This window comes from Callorhinus ursinus, unplaced genomic scaffold, assembly GCF_003265705.2.
Source record: "Callorhinus ursinus isolate GAN/ISIS: 27379988/994484 unplaced genomic scaffold, GSC_fseal_2.0 scaffold39, whole genome shotgun sequence".
Classification (NCBI taxonomy): Eukaryota; Metazoa; Chordata; class Mammalia; order Carnivora; family Otariidae; genus Callorhinus; species Callorhinus ursinus.
Genome location: NW_027397101.1, coordinates 5079668 through 5104112, shown reverse-complemented (window position 1 = coordinate 5104112; position 24445 = coordinate 5079668). Strand labels below are relative to the sequence as shown.

Sequence of the window (24445 nt, the reverse complement as noted above, 5' to 3'; positions counted from 1 at the left end):
ACTCCTCAACCTCCTCTACCCCTCATTCCCAACTGGGAAATCCCAGGGAGGAACTTGTACCAATCTTAAGTAACAAGGTTCTAGTACAGAAGTGCCCCAGCGGCAGTGTGCATGAAGTACGTGTGGTGTGCGTCCCCAGGAGGGAGACAGTGTGCTGCACTGCCACAGCCTGGGAAGCTTCCCTGGGTCTGGGGAGGACAGGCTGACAAGCACTGGTCTCCTCTTGGATCCTCAGTCAGATCTCTGTTGAGACCTCCCCCACCCCCTTCCTCCGGCCACCTCTGTGAACACAGTTGGTGGTGGCAATGTCAGTTAGGTGGCTAGATCTGGGCCTGTTTCTTTCAGACCTTGAAGGACATATTACAAGAGTGATAAGATATACATTTGGTCACAAGAACAGGCACCTTCTTTGTCATCTCTTCTTTTAGAAATATAGAACAGACTTCAACAACTTGGGGCCTTAGACATGGATGCCAAGGAAGAGGCACTTCCTGTAAATCCCTCATCTGTATCCTCAAATAACTTGAAACTATCCTGGCACTGGCAGGCACGAGGCTGAATCCAACGGGCTCCTTGCGTTTGTCCATTCACTCTGCTCACCCCAACTTCCAGCACCACCATGTATATGGCTCAGAAAGCAGAGGGGAGACTCAAAGTTGAAAAAGATAAATTTCAAACAGCTGCAACAGAGGTGACCCCGGACCACATAGGTAAGGTCAAAATCATTCCCAAACGTGTCTCCCCAGACAGCACTGAAGCTGAGGAGGTGTCCCCGCCCCCTACCCCAGGGAAGCTGGTTACCAGAATGGGCAAGGGGCTGGGCTGGAGGGTCCTGGAGGGTCCTGGAGGCTGGCAGGCTTTCTGGGCCCAATTTTCTGCAGTGGCCTGGGGCCTGAGCCCCCTACCAGGCAGTGTGCCCTGCTGAGCTCTGGGGCCCATAATTTCCTGATTGCTTGCAGCTCTGCAAGAAGATATCAAAGCCAGAAAGAAACGGTTTGAAGCCAAACAGAGGGGTGAGAGAGCAGGGAAGGCTGATTGGGGGTGGAGGGAGTCTGGAGGGGATGGGGGTGGGAAGGGCCTGAGGGCGGGGAGGGTTAAGCCAAGGGAGAAGAGAAATCAGAATTAAATGAAAACAGCGTTTGTAGCTGGGCCCCTCTCGGTAAAGTCCTGCCATGCAAGCATTAACCCTCCATCGATGAAAACAAAATCCAGGGACCTGGTGCCTGCCTGCTGGGGCACATAAAGCTTAGGGGATATAATATCTTCCAGGTGGGTGTGCCCAGGAGCACACAAAGGTGCTTGACAGGTCGTTTAAAACTGACTGTCAAGGTCAAAACACCACCACCTGCAGGTACAACTAAAATGTCTTCATCCATTCCCCTCCTTTGGGTTCTGTGTTGTTGTTTGTTTTAAACCAAAGCACAGTTTGAGTGGCAGACAAGCCTGACAACTGTTCAAACATATGTACGTGCAACTTATTAGCTTGCAAATGGAGGTATCTGGAGGCTAAAAACGGAGTGGGGGGGAAAAGTTAGCTGCCATCTCAGAGGGGGTGAGGGGAGTGGGTGTCGGCTGTAAATGGCTGGGCTGGAGGATGAAGGCCTTCATCCATGGAGCATGCTCCTGATGTGGTATTTGGAAATGCTGTTTTGCACAGATGGGGCACTGAGCAGAGGCGGTTGTTATGAAAGGAAGGGGCCCTTGCCCTTGAGATCTGTTTATTTTGCAATTAACCAGGAGTAAGAGAGGCCCCTTCTGAAGCTTCTGCTTGCGGCCCTAAAATTTAAACGCCCACTACTGCCTAGGTGCAGTACACTGCCCAAGGAGTACAAGAAAATCCCAGGCTTATGATCTAGCTCCTACATCAAAAAGAAAATACATGTGGATGTAAATTGCCGAATGAAACTGAATCACCTCCACCCCTGTTCAACATAAAAACTCAAACCTAAATAAATCAAAGAATGTTAAGGCTCTAAGACACTCTGCAGGTGATTCCAAACCAACCCCTTACTTTTTCAAAGACGAAAACTGGGCCAGGGAGGCCCAGTGAATTGCCCGGGACCCCAGCCTGTCGCTGGGCCCAGCTCCTTGGGAACACACCTTCCTTAGGAGTAACAGACAAGCAGGGAGCATCACCACGGAGATTCTCCTAGATCCTCTTTCCTCTGTCTGACATTCTCACCTGAGAGAAGAGGGCAGTGTACGGAGTCTGAGAGTTCCCGGGAGATAACCTGTTCAGAGATGCACACCCCGCCCCCAAAGTCCCCACCAAACACATTGCTCTCTAACACCGGAGCAGAAGCACTTGCGCGGATGTATTAACATTCCAGATGCCAAGCCCCTGCTGCTGACTCACTGAATCAGAGTCTCCGTGGTGGGACCCAGGTTCAAGGGATCCCAGGGTTCTTAGCCTATCCACTGGGGTGCATGAAGAGGTAGAAATTCTTAAATTTTTTTTCCTCTGGGTGCCTGAGTGGTGCAGTAGGTTAAGCATCTGACTCTTGGTTTCGGCTCAGGTTGTGATCTTGGGGTCATGGGATTGAGCCCGGGGTCGTGGGATCGAGGTCTGTGTCAGGCTTTGGGCTAGATGAGGCGTCTGCTTGAGATTCTCTCTCTCCCTCTGCCCCTTCTGTTCGTGCTCTCTCTCTCTCTCTCTCTAAGAAATGACTAAGTCTTTAAAAATATTTTTTTCTCATCCTTCTAAATTTCTATTTTTGTATTTTTTAGCATACCCAGTATATTAACACTGTACTAAATGTATATGACTTATAAATGCATATAAATATACAGAGGGGTGACTGTTCAAAAAGAGATGTATAATCAGAAAAGTGTGGGGCCTCCTGCACTGAGCTGTGGGCCCATCTTCCTCACCGTGATAAAGCAAGGCCCTTACCAGGGCCTGACACATGGCAGGCTTTCAAGTGACCCTGATACAATGAAAGGTGGACTCCACAGCTGGCTACATAATGGACTCCAGGATATTTTGGAATAGAATCACTTCTCAAAGGTTTTTTTTTTTAATATTTTATTTATTTATTTGACAGAGAGAGAGAGAGAGAGAGAGAGAGAGTGAGAGCAGGAACACAAGCAAGGGGAGTGGGAAAGGGAGAAGCAGGCTTCCCGCGGAACAGGGAGCCCGATGCGGGACTCGATCCCAGGACCCTGGGATCACGACCCGAGCCAAAGGCAGATGCTCAACTACTGAGCCACCCAGGTGCCCCTCAAAGGTTTGTTTTGAGGAGGTGGTTTCTTCGAGACCATGATGGTCCCATGGAATGCACACTATCAAGGGGGATCCCTGGGCACGGCATACGGAGGAATACTGCACCTTTTGGCCCTGTCTTCAATAGGCACATATACACAAGGATAAATCAGGATAATAAGGATATTAAAGGCTTTCTTAGAAGTCTTCCAGCAAAGACTCCATTTTAACTCTGTTTAATCCATTCATTTCCTCAATTAATTAAGCCACAGTTCCTTTTCCCACATTATTAACATTATACAAAACTAGTCCCTGGAATCTGCTGTAGAAAACCCTAATTCAGACTATAGGTGTCCTCTCTCCTTGCAGCCACAGAATCATCAGCATTCATCACACCTGCCCACTGATACACGTCTACTGAACAAATTCTTGGCTTTGCCCATCCAGGCCTTTCCAAATGCCAGCTTTCCATAGGATGTTCACAAATGGCACATGTGTGGTAAAAGCCAGAACCTACAGCTGGCTCACTCTCAGAGTAGGTCCTCAGGGTCTCTTCTTGGAGGAGACCAACTCAGAAATGAGGATCTGCCAACCACAGTGCCCACAGCTCAGCAAACTGGCCTCCAGGGAGCAAAGGCCCCGGGTGGGTCCCCAGGATCACAGGGGCACCCTCTCCTCCTTGCCCATCCCAAGCCCTGGCCGGGGAGCCCAAGTATCATTCACACTCTCCTGAAATGGAATTCTAAGATTTCCATTTTATGGTGAGAAGGGGAGGTGGTTATTTTCAGCAAGCTAACTGGGAAAGTGAAGGGCAGATTTGGCATTCTGTCTTCCCGGAACAATGTCTAGACTTTCTGAGGAGTCACCTCTATAAATAGCATGGTTAGTTAACCAAGAAATATAACATGTTCTCCTCGGAGCTCCGCTCAGGTTAAGTCAGGGTGAACTTTTGCATTATACCTGCAAATCCTACAAAGTAATCAATTTCTTAAAAAGTAATCCATTTTTTAAAGGAGCGCTTCCTTACATCTTTGGCCTTTTAACGTGAACACTACTTTTTAACAAAAGGTAGCTGCTACCCTCTTCCAGTTACATTTCAGGGGTGGGGTAAAGCGACAAGGCAATTTCTTACCCACTTTATGCACACAGACCTCTGTGGCTCAGATGTCGGTGGGTTCTAGGTGCATATTGGCTATAATACAACAGAGGCTATGTTCCCACTGAGCAGAGCTATTCATACATCGTACCTTGCTTGAGGACTGTTTCCAGGCTTGGTGTTTTCCCCCAAAGGAGTCTAGCCTTCAAAGAGATACGGACACAGCTCCGTGCCCACGTATATATGTAACACGGTCCAGAAGCTGGTAGCATTTTGCTCTCTCTGTGTAGTGGTCTGAGGAGTGAGAACCTGCAAGACTGGGAATATTCCAACTCAGGCAACTTTGCACATTGAATTCCATTGTTCTTTTTCACCCAGGGAGTGGATGTTCTACTCAGTAATGATGCTTCTGTGGGGAAATAAGTGCGAGGGGGAAAAATAAAAGGCTTTTCTTTGCAATGGAAAAAAGGGAAGGTAGTGCCGACTGGCCATCTCAGGCTCAAGGGCTGGAAGAGATTAGGGGCCTATGGAGAGAAGATTACAAATGTAGGCAGAGGGATGATTGCTTCAGGAAGGCCTTTCAAAGGCCTGACAACTTCTCTTGAAGGATGGCCCAGCAGTGTTCTGTGAAGGTAGGACTGTCAGTCTATGTGTGTGGAGAACAGTTCAAAGAAAACAAAACACTTAGGCGTAATCTTTCAGAGGGTGAGGAATCGTGGCGTAATGATGATAAAATGCTACTTCTGGGTCTGACAAGCAGCACAGCTGTTTGATGGCAAGAAGAAGATTCTGGCTAAGCCAAAAGCTGTGAGTTCACTCTGCTATTGTTCCAAGAGAAGAGAGAAAGAGAGAGAGAGAGAGCGCCTGGCCCCAGCATACTCATGTGATCCAGGAATTTGCCTGGTACCCAGATTCTGTGGCTGCCTCAAAATGAGCCCACAGTGAATGCTGATCTTCAGGTAGACCCATGACACTATGATTTCCATGGACAGACCCTGAAGCAAATACATACACCTCACAGAGGGTTATAGAAAACACTTGCTTAAGTCTGAACCCCAGAATCCAAGAGCCATCCCAGGATGAGGCCCTTCTACATCTCTCTCCGACTTGCTGGCTCTACATGATGTGGGGACATCATAGATCCTCCTGCACCTGTGCCATGAAGAATGGAGCATACGTACACCTTTCCGCCACCTGCCTCACTCAGTATAAACTGGTATTGTCAAAACTAAAGCCAAGGGCTTTCAGAGTCCCAGAAGAACGTGACCTTAGGAATACCAGTTTCTGTTTCAAGAAAGAAAAACACAAGAACTACAACACAGGAGAACCTTCTCTATAAGATAAGAGGGAAACAAAGTCATAATTTTCTCAAGAAGAAAAATAGAGATCGGAAATGAAATGGAGACATGAACATAAAGAAAGTGACAAAGCAGATGCTTGGGAGTTCAGCCTCCTGGCGTGGCCCTCACTACTCACCCACGTGTTCATCACTACAGCAGTGGCAGGGGGTGCCAGTAAACAAAGGATGAAAATCTTGCAGGAAAAAGACAAGGCTGGTATGAACTGCTTTCTATCATTCACACCTACCTACTTGAAAAAACAGAATTACGCTCAAAAACGGGAAAGAAATGCCCCTTGAAAATATTTTTAAAAACAATACATTCAGAAAGAAATTAGAGAATTTCAGAGTTTGGGAGACAAAGAACAATAACCAAGAAACAAAACCCACACATAGACACCCCCCTCCAAATCCTCAGCACATCAGAGAGAGGTGTACTCTTTTACAGCTCAAATCAGAATCCCAAAGGAAAGAATCACTGTGGTTGCATCCCGCATTGAAACCATGGGGCCACAGCCCTCCAAATGTAAAGGACTGTTTAAAAATATGGCAGTTTCGGTTTGGGGCGGGGGGGAGGGGAGGAGATCAAAAAATTCAAGTAGAAGCTAACAAAGAACAAGCGCAGAAAAATTCCTAAAGCTGTGAAACCTTACTACTTAAGATAATGACAGAAATTTATGACTGCTTCCTTCCCCGGCAGAAAGGAGCACAATTAGAAGGCTGAAAACAACAGGCCCTTTGTACCAGCATGTTATGTTTTGCTTATTCTATTACACATTGGCTGGGAGATAAGAATAAACAGGACAACACCCTGTCTAACCCCAGGAGGAGGGAGCGGAGGGAAAGCTGGTGACGTTCATTCTTGGGCATGTATGTGCACACCGTTCATTCCCCCAAATTGAGGTACTTGAGAAAATTGTGCCTGCAATAGTCAGGAACTAGTGTAAGCACCCAGAAGCCCTTTATTGCACAATCACATCTTTTAGAACAAGCCATGTATAATAGGGAGCTTTACAGTCTTTCTCCGGCTGCAAAGCACACTGAAGATATTTAAGTAATTGATGATTATTTCTCTCTGCTCTCTATCAATCCTATTTTTGTTCAGTCTTTGAGAAACTTAAAAATTGGGATGAGCAAACATAAAGACACTGCCTCCCTCCCTGTGACCTCACGTGTCAAAAAAGCTGGGAAGGAATCCACCAGCAGCCAGCGGGGAAGGGAAACATGGTGCCCTGGGACTGCTTTCTCCCTGCTCCACAAAGGGAGAGTTGCCCGGCCTTGCGCCAGGAGCTCTGATGCCCCCACAGTGGCGAATTCTGCTCAAGGACAGCAGTTGCTAAGCCGAGTCAGATTCTAACTAGCCAATCCCAAGACGGTAGGGCACTGCTGGTTCTCATAAAACCAAGAAAAGATGACCTCTCTTGCAACTCTCTCCCTATAACTCCTGATGGCCCAGAACCACCAATCCCCCCTCAACCTCTGCCATTTCTTGGTGGCTCTTCCTAGCTCTCCTCATACTGGTGCACAGGTGGCTCGGTGACCCAAGACCTGAGGGACCATGGGACCTCCTGGCACCCAAAATGAGTGTAAGGAGGGAACTAAGAAAAGCCACTCTAAAAGCTCATTGCCCTCCAGCCACACGCCTTCTTTCTGCTCCTCCAGCCCATCTCAGTGGTTCCCACCTTGGGGCCTTTGGACCTGAACTCCCTCACCCTGGGTTGCTTTTCTCCCAGACTGTTCACGAGGCTGGCTCCTTTCTGTTCTTCAGTCTCATGGCACCTGCCTCTCTTTAAAGAAGACTTTGCCAGGGCGCCTGGGTGGCTCAGTCATTAAGCATCTGCCTTCAGCTCAGGTCATGATCCCAGGGTCCTGGGATCGAGCCCCGCATTGGGCTCCCTGCTCCGCAGGAAGCCTGCTTCTCCTTTTACCACTCCCCCTGCTTGTGTTCCCTCTCTCACTGTCTCTCTCTCTCTCTGTCAAATAAATAAATAAAATCTTAAAAAAAAAAAAAAGAAGAAGAAAACTTTGCCGCCCCCCCCCCACCTCAGACCCTAACGATCACTCTGTCACTGAGTTGGTTCTTATTGTTCGTAGCATACATCTTAGTCCTGGTTTTTAAGTACACAGTCCTCCCCCCTGACTAGAATGTAAGTTCCGTGATGACAGAGACCGCGTCAATCTTGTTCACCCCTGTAGACTCAGCATCTTAAATCCTACCTGGCACACAGCATGTGCTTAATAGAAATTTACTGGAAAGATGAATAGATGAATAAATAAACAAACAATGTACAGACAAACAAAACAATCTGGGACAAAACCAGTGGAAAAACAAGTGAAAGCAGAATTGTCACCTAATGTCAACCACACTGCCACTTTTTTTTTTTTTCCAATTTTCCAAGTGGAACCAGGGGTGAAGCTACCTGTGAATGGTAGAGCTGGGAAGTAGAGTCACAGAAAACACAGCTTTTTTTATTCTGTGCTCTAGACTATAAAACCGCTCTGAAATGATTTGCAGGAGATTCTTGAAATTCAAATAGAGGAGAAAAAAAAAAAGAATGTATTTGGATGTCAGCAAGGTAGTTCTGCCAACCTAATTATGCCCCGTGACATGTAATTGTGAGCTGCTGAAAGACAAATGGTGAAGCAAAGCATTTATTATAAACACCGACAGAGGTAAGACTGAGGTGTTAATTTTTAAGCAACTGTCATAAATCTGGTTCCAGGATATTATTTCATTAACATTATTATTATTATAACAAAGAGTGTAAGCATGATGATGAGCTCCTTTCATGTATTTCTCAATACCTGGGAAATGAGGCTTACTAGTCCAACCCTAGCTGAGACACCTGAGAAAATATGAGAACACAATGAAAATGGCAGAATGCTAATTATGCCAACATGAAGAGAGTGTGTCTATACGTTGGAGATTCACTTAAAATGCATTCATATCTTTGGCTAGACACCATATTACTCAATCCAAGAAAGGTACACTTCACAGTTCCTTATATGGCAGACTCGGCCTCTATGGAAGGACAAGCAAAATGAAACAAAAACAGAAAGCCTACACGCACTGAATGAGAAAATTATGGACTAGAACTAGTCAATAGTGTCTTAAAGGCAAACTAGGGATTTTTCTCAGAATCGGAACAGAATGAAAGCATCTCTCCCCTGGAACAGTGATTGAGAAAAGGACGGGGGGGTTCCTCTTAGACAAAAGGTGACCAAAAACCATGATGTGCAGTCTTGATAGATGGTCTAGTTATTGCTATGTTGGAAAAGCATTCCAAGTACTAAAACGTTGTCTTTGTGCCATTTACCTTCTGATAAGCTGATCTGTAATTATCATACATTCAAATTATACAAGTGTGTTTCTCCCCACTTCATTGAAATAGCAGAATCGGGCTCCAAAGAGAGAGGAGAGTTTTAAGATTATCCATACAAACTATGATATGTAGTATTTCAAATACAGTGAAATCTTTACGGATGTCATCCAAAAATTTTTTAAAACTCTTCAAAATGGTTACTAACAATTTACCCACTTTAGTTCATGTGGGAATGTTTAATGCCATTCACCAAAAAAAGAATACTACAATGGTATAAAATGGTATTCATTATGATTAGGACCTAATCACTAAAGAAGTCCAGAGGTATGGAATTTATGATCTCGCATACATGTTTATAAAATGTGGACTCAGCAAAGAACCATTTAATCTACCAAGAAATCCTTTGATCTTTAGTGCATTACAATGAACAAGACAATGACAAGTTTCAGTACAGAGGTCTTTTGGGATGGTTCCTACTAGACTTAGGATTTCTCTGTTCCCGTTTAGGGTACAGAGCTGACCTACAAGACTGTCATTTTTTGTTCCAGCTTTGCTTTTACAGAGCCCCAAGCAAAGCCCTGACCATAAATAAGGCAGCAGGGCCCCGGGAGCCAGCTGAGTCATAAACCCCACTCAGTCGCATGTGGCTCAAGGTGTTGGGATCCCACGAGAGTCAAGCCAAGCAAGTGGAATCAATTTAGGTCAGAGTTAGGAAAAACACAGTGCTCCCCCCAACCCCCAACTGGCAGTGGAAGATACCATAATCCCCCCTCTGCATCTCAAATACGGGGAACAGTTAACTAAGCTCAGGAAAACATCTAGACCAGGGCAGACTACTTCACCGTCTAAAAAGAAAGAAAAAAATGGGGAAAAATGGTATTTGACAACCAACCACAAATTTTTAAATGTATGGTTCTTCTGTTTTTAAGCATAAAAGCAGTCTTGTTGCTGCTGAGTTATTATCACCACATTTTCTGACATTTGTGCCCAGTACCATTTGGTCTTAGGGTTCTTAGGCTTCTTACTTTCAAAATACAGAGTTAAGCATGTTTAAGTCACTTTAAATATCTCAAAAAGCAGCAAACCCACTGCCTACCTGCTTGGGCATGCAAACTTGCAAAGAGAGGCTTCACAGAATGGCCTGCAGGTCAACAAATTCTGGTTTTGGCAGACTGCTGTCAGGAAGGAGCTACAGAAAATGAGGTCCTCTGTATGAAAAATACTCAGCCTCTGGTTCCCTCAGGTCAGAACTTGGAACTGTTAGCAAACATGCCCTGAAAAACTGCAACTCTCATAAAGTGCTAAAGACTCCCAAATAAATACAGCCCCTCAAAACTGGGTACAAATGAGAAACATTTAATGAACAACCCTTTCTTCGCCAACAATTCTGCTTAAATTAAGTCCAGCAGACTCTTCAAAGGGACCGAAGAAACCCCCTTGTTAAGACTAATTCTATATATAGACATCCCAAACAATATTGATGCATATTACCAAATATAGACAATTACCCTAGTTTCTACATTCCCATTATCTTCATAAATACAGGATAAAAAATCAGCCTAAATGACTTTCTCAGACCTCCTCAAGGATTAAGAATAGCCAGCCAGCTTTAAAAAGTATACGTATGTAGTAAAGATCAAAAGCAAATGTTCTGGTCAGTTCTTTTCGACTCAGAATGCATGCAGTTTTCAGGGAAAACACCACAAACAACAGCTGCTCCAAAGCATGGAAATTAACTGGCAGCAGGAATTTCCTTGACTAATAGGGAAAAACTTAAAGTCACGTGTTTTGATGAGCTTATTCTTCCTATCCTTAGTCAAGCATATTCACTGTTAATGATTAAGATTTTCAAACAGAAATATAACCAAGTAAAATCCGGAGTGCGTAACAAGTAAAATGCTGAGGGAAACTCAGGTACCTATTACTGAATGAACGATAGCATCAAGGAATGAGTTTTAGATGAAAATAACAGAAAGGGAAAGGTTCAACTTGTGTGTCTTGATTTTCCATAAGAACAAAACTGAGAAAACAGTAAGAATAATGCATTTATTATATTTAAAAATAGTAGCAAGACAAGTGACTCCCCCCCACCCCCGCCCCCGTAAGCCATCTGCTTTGAGCTGTTTTTCCAGCAGCGGTGATGGATTTACACTGATCCATCCACAGTCTCTCTGACACAGGGGCTCTCGAGTCGTTTGCCCTTGTGACCAATGTCGAGAATGGATGAGACAGCTGGTCAGGATTAGGTGAGCAGCCTGTGGCCCTGGAACTAAGTTGTGTTACTCTGCCCAGAGCTATGACCTTGGGCTCATTAGCATTGTGCTCTCACCACCTAAGCTAACCAGCCACTCATCAGCCACGATCCAACATACACATCACTCTGGGGGCACAATGTGTTTTCAATCCGAGCAACAACGTGAGCTTTTTATTTTCAAGGCAGTTGATTGAGTCCACGACACCTAAAGGCTCCCTCCCGCGTGGTGGAATCTACATGCGAACTCTCCCTCAAGGCAGCAATGAGAGGTCCAAGCATGACCATCCTAATCAAATGGCAGCTCTGACAGTGCTCAGGAAAAGCAAGAAATCGTCAAAGTCATTCCAAAGCATGTAATCCAAGTGCCACCATGGCACAACATACCTGGCCATCCCCAGACTCGGGAAGTTGGCAGGAACGATGAGGATGTCCAGCCTGGCGAATGGGTGTGTTCCCAGGATGGAGTGTGCTGCTGAGAGGCACGGGGGGACCAGCTGCAGAAGGGTCTCTTGACAAGCACCCTGGAGGCACACTGGGGCAAAGACCCGATGAGGAATAATTTCCTGGGTGGTAGCAGAAGGATTCTGGAAGCGGCAGGGGTATTCCGTGTGACCACAAATGCCAACATACCTGGGAACAACATAAAATAAACAGATGTGCTTTATGGTAAATCAGGTTTATTCTTGTTGCCATGGAGGTGAGCAACTCTCGCAGACGTGCACAACGTCTAAGAGACAGTGGTTCACATGGGCTCACAATCAAGACAGTTCAACTGAATTCTTGGCCTGTCTGTTTCTGTGCAGCAGTGAAAACTTACTGGTCAAAATACTTATTGACGCGCTGAATTGACTGAATAGCTTCAATCAAAGCTAAGTGAAAGTAGATTTTACTACTTATTTTAGAATAACAGGGGGAAACCCTCCAAGACACAAAACAACGAAACAACCCCCTTCTGAAAGTAAAAAGCAAAATTTCTGCCCTCAGAAATGTGCTTTTCAAATATCACCATGGAAAAAAATCTCCAAACCAGAAACAATTCATAACTCAGAACGTTAAGGATGGTGCAAAGCCAAATTTGGGATCCCATTCTGGAATTTCCTAGAATAAAAGATGTGAACTCAGAATAATGAACCCAACAATAGGACAGGTTTCAACTTTTCAAAAGAACACAATCCATTTTACTCAAAAGTTATCTAGGTGCTTTTATTAAAGGCCATCAGAAGTTGTGTTCTTATGAAATACAGAGGCATTTTTGAAATGATACCTTCCCCAGTGCTCTTTCGATACAAACTGAACTGAATCAACCTTTTAAGGAAACAGATCAGAGCCCAGCCGGTACCATCTGATCACTGCCAGTTCTTCTGTCAAAGGTGGAGTCGAGCAAGAATTCCTAGAACCTGACTCATAGGCCTCAAGAGAACTTATCTACCCAAAGAAACCCACATCAAAGGGAACTCAATTTTTTTTGCCTTGTTCACACATCCTTTATTCAAACACAATGGAAAGCCCCTCTAATTTTAATTTACAAATTATAATTCTAACTATGGGTTTTTGTTGGAGTCACGGTGAATAATAAGAAATCTTAAAACGCTGGCACGTACCAAAAGGGGCAGGCCACAACAATAATTCCTCTCCAGATTTCTAAAGTGCCTTTCCCTCATCCAAAGCCAGCTCCGCCCAAGGAGATCCACACAGCTCTGGAGATAAGCCTCGCCCTCCCCCAGCCTGGTGTAGAGAACACAGCTTCCAGCACTGGGGACATTTCACCACTGGTGAGGATAAGAAAAATGGTTGGAGACCCCTCAACACTTCTGCCAGGATAAGGTGACAGCAAGAATATAATGACTGACATCGAATGCTAGCCAACGCCCCTGGATTGATACCCTTGCTTTATGGAGAAAGTGAGGAAAGGAGCCTGGTGGTAAACATTTAACATGAAAATGTTGCAAATGTCTACCCAATGACAAGTACTCAAAAGGTCTCATGAAGCCATTTATTGAGTTAACCACCTAATATATTTACAGAGATGTATAATGGGCGATAATAATTTAAGCTTACACTCTACTAAAAAACTTTCAGAGCACATTAGATAATGGAGAGACTAGAGGTGTGGAGGCATCTTCAGTACAAAGTTAGAGCATAAGTTTAAATTCTACCTATCAAAGCATAATTTCACAGAGGTATTTCACCAGCCTATCTAGAAAACTATCATGGGGCCAGACTATTTCTTGCAGCCAAGAAAGGTGAGAGAATAGTTTGGAGGTATTAAAAAAAAAAAAAAAAAAAGAGCCAATTTGTAGGGGCACCTGGGTGGCTCAGTCTGTTGAGCATCTGGCTCTTGATTTCAGCTCAGGTCATGATCTCATGATCACACTGGGCATGGAGCCTGTTTGGATTTTCTCTCTCTCCCTCTGCCCCTCTCCCCTCCCCAGCTCGCATGCTCAAAACAAAACAAAACAAAACAAAACAAAACAAAAAAACACAATTTGCTGAAGAGAAAAGGTGAGTTAAATTCTCTCTGGACATGAATGGCTCTAGCCAGGGGGATGAAGGTTATTCCAGCTGTGTGTATTAGCACCGTTTTTCATAATCAAAGCCTGGAAGAAAATGCAGGACTTTAAGGCAATCAAGCGATGGGTAAGTGAGACCATTAAGGCTCCCAATAAAAATGGAAGTGGCTGGGGCACCTGGGTGGCTCAGTCAGTTAAGCGTCAGACTCCTGGTTTAGGCTCAGGTCATGATCTCAGGGTCATGAGATGGAGCCCAGCATCAGGCATCAGTGGGGAGTCCGCTTGAGATCTCTCTCTCCCTCTGCCCCTCCCCCTGCTCACGTGCATGTGATCTCCATCTCTCTCTCAAATAAACAAGTAAATAAAATTTTTTTAAAAATGGAAGTGGCATCAGGGAAGATGACACAAAGGTTCTGACATCGGGATCAGGAAAGCTGGGCTTCAGTGGCTGTTCTCAGACGGGCTGTGACGTGAGGCAAACCCCTCAGTACCTGGGGGCTCCTTCCCGTTGTCTCTAACATGGTCTCACAAAAATGGCTGCAGGGGGAGGGGAGGAATTGATTAGAGGGAATTTACTGGGTGTGGGAATGTTCTCTATATCAGTTTAGGGTGTAAACAATGGTCAAAAACTCATCAAGCCAAACACTTAAGATCTGTGCATTTTATTGTATGTTAATTATACTTTAATTAAAAACAAACCAAAAAATGGTTTCTAAGGTTTCTTCTGGCACTGTGATTCTATGGCAACTCTCCACATGAGGCCCCCGCCTCTCTTCATGCCAACAGCCTTGTTCCTGAAATGGTGAGGGAATATTGTACGTTTATAATGTCATGAATAGTCCTCCATGAAGCCAAAATTAACTCAAACATGCTTCCTTTCCCACTAACCTTCAGCTGTTCATTTCTGTATCTGTGCCTGCTCCCACCTACTCTCAGTATCATCAGCGAATCAAGCATTTGCAAATCACTCTTCCCTGTGCCCACACTTGTAATCAGGGTAAATATTTTAATAGTTAAGATTAATAATAATGCTTGATTGTTATTTATAAATAATCTGCACTGATGATATGAAGAATAATAAACAATAACTCCTCCCACAACTGCTACTGAATATTTACTATGTGCCAAGAACTGTTCTGAACACTTCATGTGCATTATCCTAATTAATCCACACAACATTCCTAAGGAATAAGAACTATTCTTTTCATCACATCGTGAGTCATCATAAGCTCCTCCCTCTTGACCTTCCTTCCCCACGTACTGCATTAATCTTCTTGAGTAAATTTGGGTCCTGGATTTTTCTAGAAGCTGAGCTCAGCTGCTCTGTGGTTCTCTGGTTTCCTGCTCCTCCTTGTCAATGTTGCCCATTAATATTGCCAAGAGTGGGAAGAACTGGTGAAATAAATATTAGGCTGGTAAATGATGGGAACCAGACCATTGGTTCCCTCTCCTACGATTGCTGGGCCGAAATTTTACAAGAGGTTTCTCCATGGAAGAAGGGTGACCACGTTTTACTCAGAATCACAAGATTGGAAATTGCCTAAAGAGGTTCTCTCCTTCAGCCCTCCTCTTGTTTCAAGAACGAGATGTATTGAAAGTAGCTGACACAGACATTTCCCTGTCATAGGCTCAAAAGGAATCACTGGAAGTTTCCCCTGGGAATGCATGTCCTTTTTTCACAGTTCAACCCGACAATTTAGTAATTATTTCCTGCATTCTTGCTCTACTCAAGGCACCCCAAAGGTATGCCGCATACAGACATATGAATAAATTTCCAACCCTACCTTTGAGGAGTTTACAGTTTTGCTGGAAGAAAAAATTTAAAATTCTGATGAGTACAGTGACACAGTAAGATGTTTAGACAATTTATTAACATATTTTAGCAAGCAGAGTAGATGCTCGGATACCGTAAAAATCACAAGTTTTCAAAATGCCAGCACCGGCCCCCAATGAGTTGTTGACAATGATGTCAATATATACGATGATGTGGTTGTGCCTGAAAGCTGGATGGGTTTCCTTAGGGCACTGTAGGATTTTACGAAGCAAAATGCAGTATGTGCTATAAAAACCAGAAGGCTGAACCACACCAGGGAGCCAGGGCTGGAGAAATCACACCAAGCCAGGAAGATTTGGAAAGGCTTCTCTTATAGCAAAGGGTGTACTGGAAATTGGTATTTTTCCCCCATGACTATCACTCCTTTTTTCCTAGCCTTTCAAAGGTACAAAAATAGGGCCTCATTCTGCAAGGTCCACAGGCCACTTTCCATAGACTTCACAACTCTTAAAAAGACCGCTTCTCCCACCAAGCCATCCCTTCTTTAGGATGAACAACCTCAATGCCTTTTCTTCTTCGTGGTATGTATTTTCCATGCTTTTAATCATTTTTGCTGAGTTCCTCTGGACTTTATCCAAGTTTCCATGTCGTGCCTAAACTGTATGGGCCCAAAGTGAAGACAGTGCTTTAACAAAGGCCTCCAGAGGTTAAACATAATACAAAGATTCCTCTGTGGCTGCAGACAGTTATGCTGCAGCCGAGGAAAATTAATAAACTTACAATGGTTTACCTAAGTGCCTTCTAATTAATGTATTTACCAAAATGCTCACCCTGAGTGGGCCGGAGCACGTGTGGAATTGGAGCTGGAAGAGGGAATGTTCTTCCTATAATTTAGCCCACATGAATAGTGATCAAAAGTTCAGTGACCAATACTTTGGCCAAATTTCTGGGACCCAGATGAACACTTTAGGCAAATGAAAGCCTGTGGTATATAAGGCCCCCTATAAAAGTTACATTTACATGAATTGAACTGGTGGTCTCGGGAAGGTTTGAAGTAGAAAAGGGGGGCAGGGAAGGCAAGGGGACCAGATGTGAACATAACCAAAAACACGACTGCAGTTGGCACTTCAGAGTACCTTTGTTGGCAAACCGAGCACGGAGCCAGAGATTTAATGGATAAAAACACAAAGCTACCCTCTGATGACTAAAGACAGCACACATGAAGCACGCAGCCAGGGAAGGATTAAGCAAATGCAAGCTATTATTTTATCAGCAGTACATTTCTGATGGACAAGCATGGTGATAAATAAAGGGGAAACTTCGTCATAGCATGTCAGACATGGAAGGGAGTGTGGGAAGAACTCCGTTCCCCAGGCCTCACGTTCCCACATGAGGATGTGCCTCCCTGGAGTGGCACTTTTGACCTGGCTCCAGCCGCTCCGATTGGCTTGGCCACTCTTGGGCTTCCTCTTTTCCAATCTGCTTGCCCACAGTCGGGGTACTTTCTGGCCATGAGGCGGGCTGCGTGGACCTGTGCTGCGGAGGCCAGCAGCAGTCCAGCTGCGCAGGTAACTGGATGGGCCAGTCTGTCTGGCTTGGAAACGGAGTATTAGAAAGCCCACTGAGGTCGTGCACCCGAGTAGTCCTGAGTTCAGGCCAATTATGAAAACCTTTCCTGTGCTCTCCTTCTGCTGTTTCACAGCTGGTTGTAAACTTGAAAAGACAAGAAAAGAGTCATACTGACCCCCTTCCCCTAAACCCCAACTGGAATTTCAGATGCCGTCTCTTCCCAGAATGCCCACATGAAGTGGCCACGGCTGCCTCCTTCACAATTATGGATGCAAACAAAGTGAAAACCACCTCAGTGGCCACTGGGCAACACAGGGAACACATAAGAAATGGTTGCTGCCCGCTCCCCAACCTCATATCCCTGGGAATATGGCTAGAAGGACAAAATAACACATTTCTTTCTTTGCCTTCCCTTAAGGCACACGGATTTCAACTGCACATCTCCTCTGACAGTCAAGCAGCCCCGAGGCTGCTTCTTCACCATGAAGAATTGGAAAACCCCAAGCAAACTCTTTATTCCACAGAGCAGGAAAGAATGGCTTTGCCCCGAGAACCCTACCCAAGCAGTACGGACAGCACCTTCACACTCAAAGGCAGAACTCTCAACTTCTGTCATCTGTACCAGCATGACAAATTCCAATCAGTAACAGTTACTCAATCATGGTACTGACTCTCCAGGTAGGAAGGTGGATCAGACTCCAGGTGAGGCATGGACATTATACACAGTTTTTAAAAGTCTCCAGGCAGGGTGCCTGGGTGGCTCAGTTGGTTAAGCGATTGCCTTCAGCTCAGGTCATGATCCTGGAGTCCCTGGATCAAGTCCTGCATTGGGCTCCCTGCTCAGCAGGGAGTCTGCTTCTCCCTCTGACCCTCCCCCCTCTCATGTGCTCTCTCTCTCACACTCTCTCTCTCAAATAAATAAATAAAATCTAAAAATAAAATAAAATAAAATAAAAGTCCCCAGGTAGGGGCACCTGGGTGGCGCAGTCAGTTAAGTGTCCGACTCTTGGTTTTGGCTCAGGCCATGATCTCGGGGTCCTGGGATCGAGCCCCACATCAGACTCCACGTGTAGTCTGCTTGAGATTCTCTCTCCTTCTCCCGCTGCCCCTCCCGCTTGTGCTCTCTCTCTCTCTCTCTCTCTCTCTAAAATAAATAAATAAATCTTAAAAAATAAAAAACAAAAAACAAAAAGAACCCAATGTCCCCAGGTAAGATTCTGAATCACCTCCGTAAGGAGTCAAGCCCAGATAGGAATCCAGGTGTTGTAACTCAGTAGAGATATGAACACGGACACACTGCTGTCTAAAGCCTCAGTATCTTTATCTATAAAATTGTGATAATAAAGCCTATCTATCTTATAGGCTTACTCTCAGGACTAACCAAGATGACATTTAGATCAAGACTTTCCCTGACTTCAAACATCCAGTGACCTCTGTATCAATTCAGGATAGGCTAGGATATGTTGCAGTAACAAACATCCCCAGTGTTTCAGTGGCTTAACAACAACAACAACAAAAAGTTTATTTCTTGCTCGTAACAAGTCCACTGAGGATCCAAGTAACTCTCCAGGGCACCTGTCCTCCCCACGCAGAAATCTGGGCTACCCGAAATGGCAAAATGAGGCCTGTTCTGAGCTCAGTGGCAGGGGAAGGGATCACTTGAGGGTCTCACATACAATTAAATATTCCCACATGAAAGTAACACGTGTCACTTCTGTCCACAACTCTCCTCTTCCCTCAAGTGTGCATAAATAAAATCCAAGAAGCAACCTCGGATACTCTGTATAGCTCAGGGGAGATAGTCCAAAATAGGCAAGTTACTAAGCAGGAAGTGGAAACTACCTCCCTTCCTCCAAAAAGCAAAACGCAAGCAATAAGACATGCCTGTCATAGGAGAGGGCTTGGTGGCTTTCTGTCCTCACAGAACCAACCGCCACTGCAGCAAGAGTGAAAGCAACATGGCAAAATATAATCGGCACAAAAGGAATTTGTGCTAAAAGCATATCTTAGTTGGTTTTCAAGGATGAACTAGCCATCTGTACCATTACTCTGGGCTTTCTCCACCAGAAGGTATTGGACCTAGTGACTCTGTGTAAACAGGAAAAGTGATTAAACTGAACTGGGTGTAAAAGTCCTAGGAATGAACATGATGCAACGATGCACAATTTGGACACTTCGTACCTCCTATGGAGGTTCCCCTCCTCCCTTTTGGCTCTCGAAGTTAGAAACAGTTGGACGTGTGGGGAGGCTGTGAGTGAATATCCAATGGTCCGTGCTGCTTTTTAAAAACTTTAAACAGATTTTTCTCTGATCACTCTGAAAAAAGAAGAAATCGCTACCAAAGTTTAATGGAGTCCTCACCCAGTAGGTTACTCGTAGCCCCATGACCTTGCAACAGCTACCTTGCGTCCTGCGCTCTGGAGCAGGCTGACTAGCCCCATTGAAGGAGGGCTGTCCCTACAAATGTACTGCTAACACCAGTCCCGGGGACCTAAACAGCAGAGTGGCCTACAAAGTAATCCAACAGACAAGCAACTCCTTTTAATTAAGTTGTGTTTTTGACCAAATAAGCACTGAAAACCAAAGTTAAAAAGTATAGGAGGGAAAGTGTTGAATCTGAGGATTCTGCTGACGTACCCAAACACATAAAAATATTTCACCTGACTTCACAGAGGACTTCATATATCCTTCTTTTCTCTTTCTTTCTGCATAAACAATATGCCCACATCTCTGCCTCCCAACTCTCTTTCCCTCCCAGTAGGGTTTTTCCTGCTTTGATTAATCATATTTTGGTTTAGCTTCTCAGCAGGGATGACTCACATTCCCAGTGCTTGGAATAAATGCATCATACTGCTCCCTTAAGTGTTTGTTTTTCAGCAAGCTCCCAAATACCAACCTGAAGTCAGCCTCGGAAGGTGAGAGGGCTCTCTCTGCTGCCAGATCCTTGAACAAGCAGGGCTCTGGCTTCATTTCTGTCCAGGAGCCCACTGCAATCGTGAAGGTGGAGGCTGGCATCGGCATGGTTACATAGTAATGCCAGCTTGCGCACCCTAGAAACAGAAGGAGAGAAACAACCATAATGAGGCCAGTGCAGGGTTCTGGACCTCACTCTGTAGTTTTTCTCTTTAGGCGCTTGAAGAACTTGTGTGCTAAGATGGTACGAGCTATTCTTGGGGGTGGGACATATCTACCGCGGGGGCATCACTGTAGGTCTCGGGGAGAGCACAGAGTGCTGACGGTTTCAGGGCAGCCAAGGAGGTCTGTATCTCCTTGAAGACCTGGGATCAGTTTGAAGAGCTTCAAGTGAGGCTATAAGTAAAGGGTTATACTTGAGGTGGTCACATAAGGGCTGCAAACACGTAAGGACACAGGCTGCATGCTGTTATAGAGACAAGAATGTGTTTTCTCTTTTTTAAGATTTTATTTATTTATTTATTTGAGAGAGAGAGAGAGAGAGAGAGCACAAGCAGGGGAAGCTGCAGGCAGAGGGAGAGGGAGAAGGAGGCTCCTTGCTGAGCCCGATGTGGGACTTGATCCCAGGATCCTGGGATCATGACCTGAGCCAAAGGCAGACGCTTAACCGACTGAGCCACCCAGGTGCCCCAAGAACATGTTTTCTTCATACTTATTGCCTAGCACAGTATTTGGCACAAAAAAATATGTTCTGTTGAATGAATAAATAAATGAATGAATGAACAAATGAATGATCGCTTCTGTGGTGCTAAACTGTTTTGTATGCATTCAATTTAAGAATCAGTCTGAACTGGATATGCTAGAGAACAATGAGACTAGGGAAGGAAGATACTTGGGTTTTAGTTCCAACTCTGAAACTAATTAGCTGTGGAAGCTTAGGTTTATCCCTCATCCTTTTTATCTGTTCATGTATTGGGCTGGTCCCCCATTCCTCACTGAGCAGATGAAAACCAGGCCTAGAGAGGTTCAGGGGAGTCAAGGACTCCCAGCTAGTTTGTAACAGGCCTGGAATTTCAGCAGGGGCTCCCTGCCCCAGCTGAGGGTGTGCACACCACTCAGGCCAAACGTAGTGAAGGTGTTTACCGAAAGAACAAATGATTGATAGCTTATAACACCATCCTTCCTGACTTCTAAGATGGCAAAATGCTTTTAATGTTTCTGAAATCTGATGTGTCATACAACCTGATCTAATACAGTATTTTTTTTTTCCTGAGCATCTGCTATAAATTGATGGTGTGCCTTCAGGGAAATTGATATCACCTCATGTATGGAACACACTTCTCCTCTTCTCATGTTCCATGGAGGGAACTTCCATTACACGAATACCTCTAGCCTCTCTTTCAGCCCCTTACTAACTCCTTTGCAGGAGCTAGTCCTCTCAGTCTTGTTAAAGATTTTAGATGGTCAGATACTCATGGAGTGGCCTATGATTGTCCAATTTGGTCAGTGAGTGGATAAGATGTCAAACACAGGGTCGAAATAGTAACATGCCCATACTGGTCAGCAGACCTAACATGGCCTTTTTCAATTTGTTTTACTGGTAAAAATCAATAATAAAGGTTAGATTTTTATCGCCCTATGCTTGTCTTCTTTGTCTCTCAACTAATTTTGAACTCAGGAAGGTGGAGGGGTCATTATTTATTATCCCCTGAAATTCTACCAACTTAGATCCAAAGAAATACATTACAGAACTCCTCCAAGAAAAAACAAAATTTTAATGGCTACATTGACTCAGCAGGGAGACGTCAGCCCTCTTCCCTGGAAAGGGCATGACTGAGATTCGGGCCACGGCTCCTCACATCCCCAGGCCTCTTTGCCCAAAACGAGGAAAGCATCTGTCGCCCTTTGCACCTCCCACTGCCCCATCCCACCAGCCCAAGGCTTTCCACTGGGCCTCTGCCAGGACCTAAGCCCATGAGGACAGGGACTGTGTCGATCCCAGGATGCGGCAGATATGGCTGCTCAATAAATACTTGTTGAAAGATTAAAAAAAAAGAGAGAGAGAAACAAAATTTTAAATAGGAAACAAAGATTTAAACATAAGGGGAAAACATATGATATCAAGTTTGAATACATATGACATGACATCAAGTTTTGAAGTCACTAGAGGAGATATTTAAAGAAGGAATATAGAAGGGCAGGCTCAGAACTACCGTAAACCATGCTCTCCAGCTTGCTTGTAAGGTCATCCTGTTTCTGGAGTCACAGCGGCCACGCTTCACATCACTCTCTCCACAGCTAAGAAGCTGAAGGCACGCTCCTCTTTAAAGAGATAACCAAATCCAGTGATGTTTGAGCCAGTCCAGTGATGTGTGTAGTTTTACTGAGCTTAAAAGAAGCATGGCTTTAAAGAGCACTGTGGCTCTGACCCCCAGCCAGTAAGAAGGGGGCAGAGACAGTCACAGCAGTCTGGATAAAAGCATGGCATGGATCCCACACGACGTGCTGCCCTGAGCCCACCTCCCTCGTTTTTTTCACCTTCCCTTCACTACCTCATCCTCTGCAACCTGACGCTTCCCCAAGGTCACCCCACAGGAAGTTCAATTTGGACGGGGCAACACAATGAGAGGCTGGTGGGGAGGGTGCAGATGAAAGAAGGGGAAAGGAGTTGTGGGTGAGGAACTAAATCTTCTGAACAGCCCCGGTTTAAAAGAAAAATGTTGACTAACCGAATTCTCTTAATCAAAGGGCTGTGGTCTGGTCATTCTTTCTCTGAAGGATACTTTGTAGCATTTACCATGGGCCACTGAATATCACTTTTAAAAGCTTCAATCACTTGGGCATCAGTAAATAAACAGCAATGGTGAGGCTTTTAGGTACAAATGGAAGGCTGCACACAGGAGGCTACGTTTGTTTCCTCCCCAAACCCAAATGAAGGATAGTAAAGGGATTTTTTTTTTTAATGTATTTTTATTTTTAAGTAACTCTACCCCTAACATGGGCTATTTCCCCATCCCCCAAAGCCCCAATAAATAACTGGAGATTCATTTTATACAGAGAGTAAGAGAGAAGGCCTCTAGACTGGGGGCGGTGTGAGGGGGAGGAGGGGGAAAACAGCACAGTTGAGGGCAAATGAATGGGATTAAATGAACATATGCATATCAGATGCTGAGACCACCAGCCATCTTCTCTTAGTTGGTTCCCAGAATGCAGGCAATCAGGCTTTTACCCTCCAGGCAGACGAATGAAAAAAACGCTAAACAGCCCAAGAGCAGACAACTAACGAGACTCACGTGGGAGGTGTCCTATGATTAGCCTATGGTGAAGCTCATGGTTGAGAAGCCCTACACAGGCACTCAGAGCTTCCAATCAGCATTTTAGTCCCCGTTCCTAAATGCCTGCAAACAAATCAAGTACCTCCAGGACCTCTAGAAAGCCCCTGCTGTGACACTGAGAGACCAAAACAAACAGAAACAAGCAAGTTGAAGGTCAATGGTCATACAAGGAGAAGAGAACTTCAAAGAACACCAAACATACCCACTAAGAGCTGAGTATTGCCTACTGAAATAAGAATAGTATAATATAAAAAAGGAGCATTCCAAAGTAAAGAGAATGAAACACATGATAGAAGAAAAAGAAAAACTCAATAAAGGTGTGAGATGGAATATGAAGCTGGAGAAGTCTCTCAGGAAGTGGAGCAAAAGGGAAAAAAAAGAGGGAAAAATAGAAACCCTCTCAGCAGGTCCAATATCCAAGTAATAGAAGTTTCAGAAAAAGACAACAGAGAAAACAGAAGGGGGAAAAGCATCAGTTAAAAAAATTGAGGAAATTTCCCCACATTTAAGGGGCCATGAGCTTCCAACTTCAGAGGGCACATAACACCCAGGACACTGGATACAAACCAGTCCACATCAAAATATATCGTTATGAAATTTAGAACCCTAAGGACAAAGACAAGATTCCACAAGCTTCCAAAAAGAGGGGGGGAAAAATCACATATAATAAGGACATTTTCTGACATGCAGTTTCACAAAAAATTCACCTCCCACGTATTCTATTCTCTGGAAGCTACTTAAGTATGTAAAATATGCTTCAAAAAGATATAGTAAACCAAGAGGAAGGCAGACAAGCCAATACAAGAGAGAAGCAAAGAGAAACTGTAGAATAATGGAGAAGGGCGATCCCCAGAGCCAGCTATATGCCCGGAGAGAGAGCAACGCCGCTTTTCTGAGCACCTTCCAGAGCCGGGAGAGAGACTGCTTCAGGAGGAGAAAACCGATAGAAAACTTGATGTATTTGAGCATTTTAGCAGATTTAAACAACTTTCAAAGCCTCTGGGGTTGGTAAATACTTAGAAAAACCAAGCAAGTAGGAAAAACAAACAATAACACAATGATTAACCCCATGAAAAACAAACACGTTGTACAGAATAATGTAATCAAAGTTGTACAAGACTCAGCTTTTA

At 44.6% G+C, this 24445-nt stretch overlaps 1 protein-coding gene across 9 annotated transcripts in view; it reads right to left on the bottom strand.

Moving 5' to 3' along the window:
• The window catches only part of AOPEP (aminopeptidase O (putative)), a 347107-nt gene that overhangs the window by 253049 nt on the left and 69613 nt on the right, over positions 1 to 24445 (bottom strand). For all 9 annotated transcript variants that reach the window (XR_012374760.1, XM_073880702.1, XM_073880706.1 and 6 more), the window contains 2 exons: positions 19964 to 20117; positions 11599 to 11844 (listed from right to left, as the gene is read on the bottom strand). Coding sequence is in view for 8 of the 9 variants with exons in the window: in XM_073880702.1 (XP_073736803.1) it covers positions 11599 to 11844; positions 19964 to 20117 (400 nt within the window). In the remaining variant the exon portion in view is untranslated. The remainder of the gene's footprint in view (positions 1 to 11598; positions 11845 to 19963; positions 20118 to 24445) is intronic.